Here is a 3,249-nt window from a genome sequence, read left to right as displayed (position 1 = left end):
GGGATCCGAACCCTCGGACGGGAGCGCCGCCGCGCTTCCCAAGCGGCGCACTATCCAGTGCGCCACCGGGCCGGCCTAAATTATTCATTTTTCTGAGGTTGCTGCAAACTTAATATTAAAAAAGAAACAATTTACTGCTTAGTAATACATAACATGAACTTTCTAAAAAGAAAACCAATATCTGAGTTGAGAACGCTTTACTGCTCAATAAAAAGCAAAGTATATTTCATCATCTTGACAGGTAATTCAAATAAATTTGTTTATTTTAATCAGAACTCCAGTCTTCACAAAAACTGTTTCTCTATTGCCATTTTTAAAAGATAAAGCCATAATTAGATGGATTTTTAAACCCATCTAATAATAAATGTAACCAAGAAATCTATAGTTTGTGTACCTGTGGACACCTAGCAAGCACACTGCTATAACTATCACATACATAGAACACTGTATATATCAATAGTTTGAAGTCTTGTCACCTGAACTTAAATGATAGTTATAACTCTAAGTTTCACCAGCTTTCAGAATTGGAAAGAGATTGGACAGAGAAATTCACTCTCATCAGATAAAACTAAAATTCAGTATGCTTGACTGCCTGGTCTCACAACATGGACCAAGATGCTCTACTAAATTACCTGGCAAACCGCTCCTTATCATTAGACATCTGATCGTCATCACACCTGAAGGAGAAAAAAAAGGTTAGTTCAAAGCATTACACTTGTTATATCTACTTCACTCTGAAACAGAAACTAGAAAGGGATAAAGCATCACAAAGCATTAAAAATAACAGCATCCCACAGAATTTTTAAAATGATGACTATTACTTGGCAGGTTTTTTTTTTTTTTTAAAAGATGACCGGTAAGGGGATCTTAACCCTTGACTTGGTGTTGTCAGCACCACGCTCAGCCAGTGAGCGAACCGGCCATCCCTATGTGGGATCCGAACCCAGGGCCTTGGTGTTATCAGCACCGCACTCTACCGAGTGAGCCACGGGCCGGCCCTACTTGGCAGGTTTTTAATGTCTCCATTAATCTTACTTATCAGACACACCAAAAAAAGATGATGATCTCATGAGGACACAGCTGACCGACCTGTCAACACCACTCAAAAGTTAGTGATAGTTTTGTTTGTTTTTATTGTGGTAAAAAACACATAACATGGGCCGGCCCGGTGGCGCACTGCTACAGTGCACCACTTGGGAGCGCGGCGGTGCTCCCGCCGAGGGTTCGGATCCCACATACAGACCGGTTCCCGCTCACTGGCTGAGCGAGGTGCGGGTGCAACACTGAGGGTTGCGATCCCGTTGCCGGACACGAAAAAAGACAAAAAGGAAAAAAAAAAAAAAACAACACATAACATAAAATTTACCATCTTAACCATTTTTAAGTGTATTGTTTAGTAGTGTTAGCCACATTCATATTGTTGTACAACAGATATCTAGAACTTTTTCATCTTGTAAAACTGAAACTCTATACCCATTGAACACCATCTTCCCATTTCTCCCTCCCCTCAGTCCCTGGCAACCACCATCCTATTTCCTGTCTCTGAGTTTGACTACTTTAGATATTTCATATAAGTGTAATCATACAGTATTTGTCTTTTTGTGACTGGCTTATTCTACTCAGTATAATATCCTCAAGGTTCATCCATGCTATAGCATGCAATAGGATTTCCTTCTTTTTAAAGCCAAATAATACCCCACTATATGTATATACCAAATTTTCTTTACCCATTCACCTGCTGATGGACACTTGGGCTGCTTTCACATCTTGGCAATTGTGAAAAATAGACCAATGAACATGGTGTGCAAATACCTCTTCAAGATCTTGCTTTTAGGGCCGGCCCGGTGGCGCACTGGATAGTGCGCCGCTTGGGAAGCGCGGCGGCGCTCCCGCCCGAGGGTTCGGATCCCACATACAGACCGGTTCCCGCTCACTGGTGAGTGAGGTGCGGGCGCAGCACCGAGGGTTGCGATCCTGTTGCCGGTCCCGGTCCGGTCCGGGCGCGACACTGAGGGTTGCGATCCGTTGCCGGACACGAAAAAAGACAAAAAGGAAAAAAAAAAAAAAAAGAATCTTCATCTTGTTAAGAATCCCATGTGGATTTGTACATGCATTCCAGTCTGAGAAGCACAATTCTAGATACTACTCACCCTGATATTGTACCTAGAGATTCAAAGCCTTGATATTCAGAAAATTCTGATTGTTTGAAAAAAAATGTATAAACGGTCAAATAAAGAAATTTGATGATCCTTATCTCAGGCATAATGACCCACTTGGTAAGATAAACTGTTAGTCTTTTCTTATGGTTAGAGAAAGTACAAATGAACCTGTCTTTGGATCTGCATATAGTTTGTGACTACTGGATTTTATGAAAGCAATGACTAAGGGATAAAGCTAATTGACAGGTGTAAGACTACAGGTTACCTCCATACCATTCATTCACACAATATAGTTTCACTAATAGCATCTGTCATTATAATCAGGCTTTCTCAGTTGGAGGAATTCCCAATAGAGCTGTTCTAAAAAGTCTGTCTTTTGCCAGCAATTGAAATCTCTTCCCCTCTTCAAATTTATTGAGACCGATTAAATCTTAAGAGACCTCCTGGAGAATTACTTTCATTTGCAATTGTTTCTTTATGGTGGCCAAGTCACAGCTGTTGTTTTCAAGAGAATCTGGCAAGGTTCATCAATTAGTCAGTAGCCAGAAATATGAGCCTTAACTTTAAATGTTACTATTAAAAAAAAAGATAGATGTTACTGACCATACCAGGCATTATAAAATTAAACAATGGCAAGCAATTTACAATATGGACATCCTTTATGTACAAACAAAAACAGGAGATTAGGTGTGTGTGTATGTACATACATATGCATTTATATATGATTGTACATGCACTGAATATTTCTGGAAGGATACTCAATAAACTGGAAATTGCAGTTGACTAAAGAGAAGAGTTCTGAAGGTCCAGAGTGAAAGGAAGATCGTTTTCATTGTATATGACTTTGTACTGTTTGAAATTTTTACAATAAAATATATTTATATTACTTTTCCAATAAAAAAACTTAGTAAAACAAACAAATAAATTAAAGCTGGGCAACCACATATCAAATAATTTTATTAAAAACAGGGTTCCTTTGGGGCCGGCCCGGTGGCGCACTGCTGTGGTGCGCCGCTTGGGAGCACGGCAGCACTCCCGCCGAGGGTTCGGATCCCACATACAGACCGGTTCCCGCTCACTGGCTGAGCGA

General features: G+C 40.4%; 1 protein-coding gene across 5 annotated transcripts in view; it reads right to left on the bottom strand.

Moving 5' to 3' along the window:
* Positions 1-3,249, bottom strand: part of ARNT (aryl hydrocarbon receptor nuclear translocator) — a 55,237-nt gene that overhangs the window by 26,334 nt on the left and 25,654 nt on the right. For all 5 annotated transcript variants that reach the window (XM_008584515.1, XM_008584522.1, XM_008584545.1 and 2 more), the window contains exon 4: positions 633-677. In XM_008584515.1, the coding sequence (XP_008582737.1) occupies positions 633-677 (45 nt within the window). The remainder of the gene's footprint in view (positions 1-632; positions 678-3,249) is intronic.

The sequence above is a fragment of the Galeopterus variegatus genome, unplaced genomic scaffold (genome assembly GCF_000696425.1).
Source record: "Galeopterus variegatus unplaced genomic scaffold, G_variegatus-3.0.2 Scaffold103, whole genome shotgun sequence".
NCBI classification, from domain to species: domain Eukaryota; kingdom Metazoa; phylum Chordata; class Mammalia; order Dermoptera; family Cynocephalidae; genus Galeopterus; species Galeopterus variegatus.
Note: the sequence above shows the minus strand (reverse complement) of the source record. Positions and strands in the feature narration are given on the sequence as shown.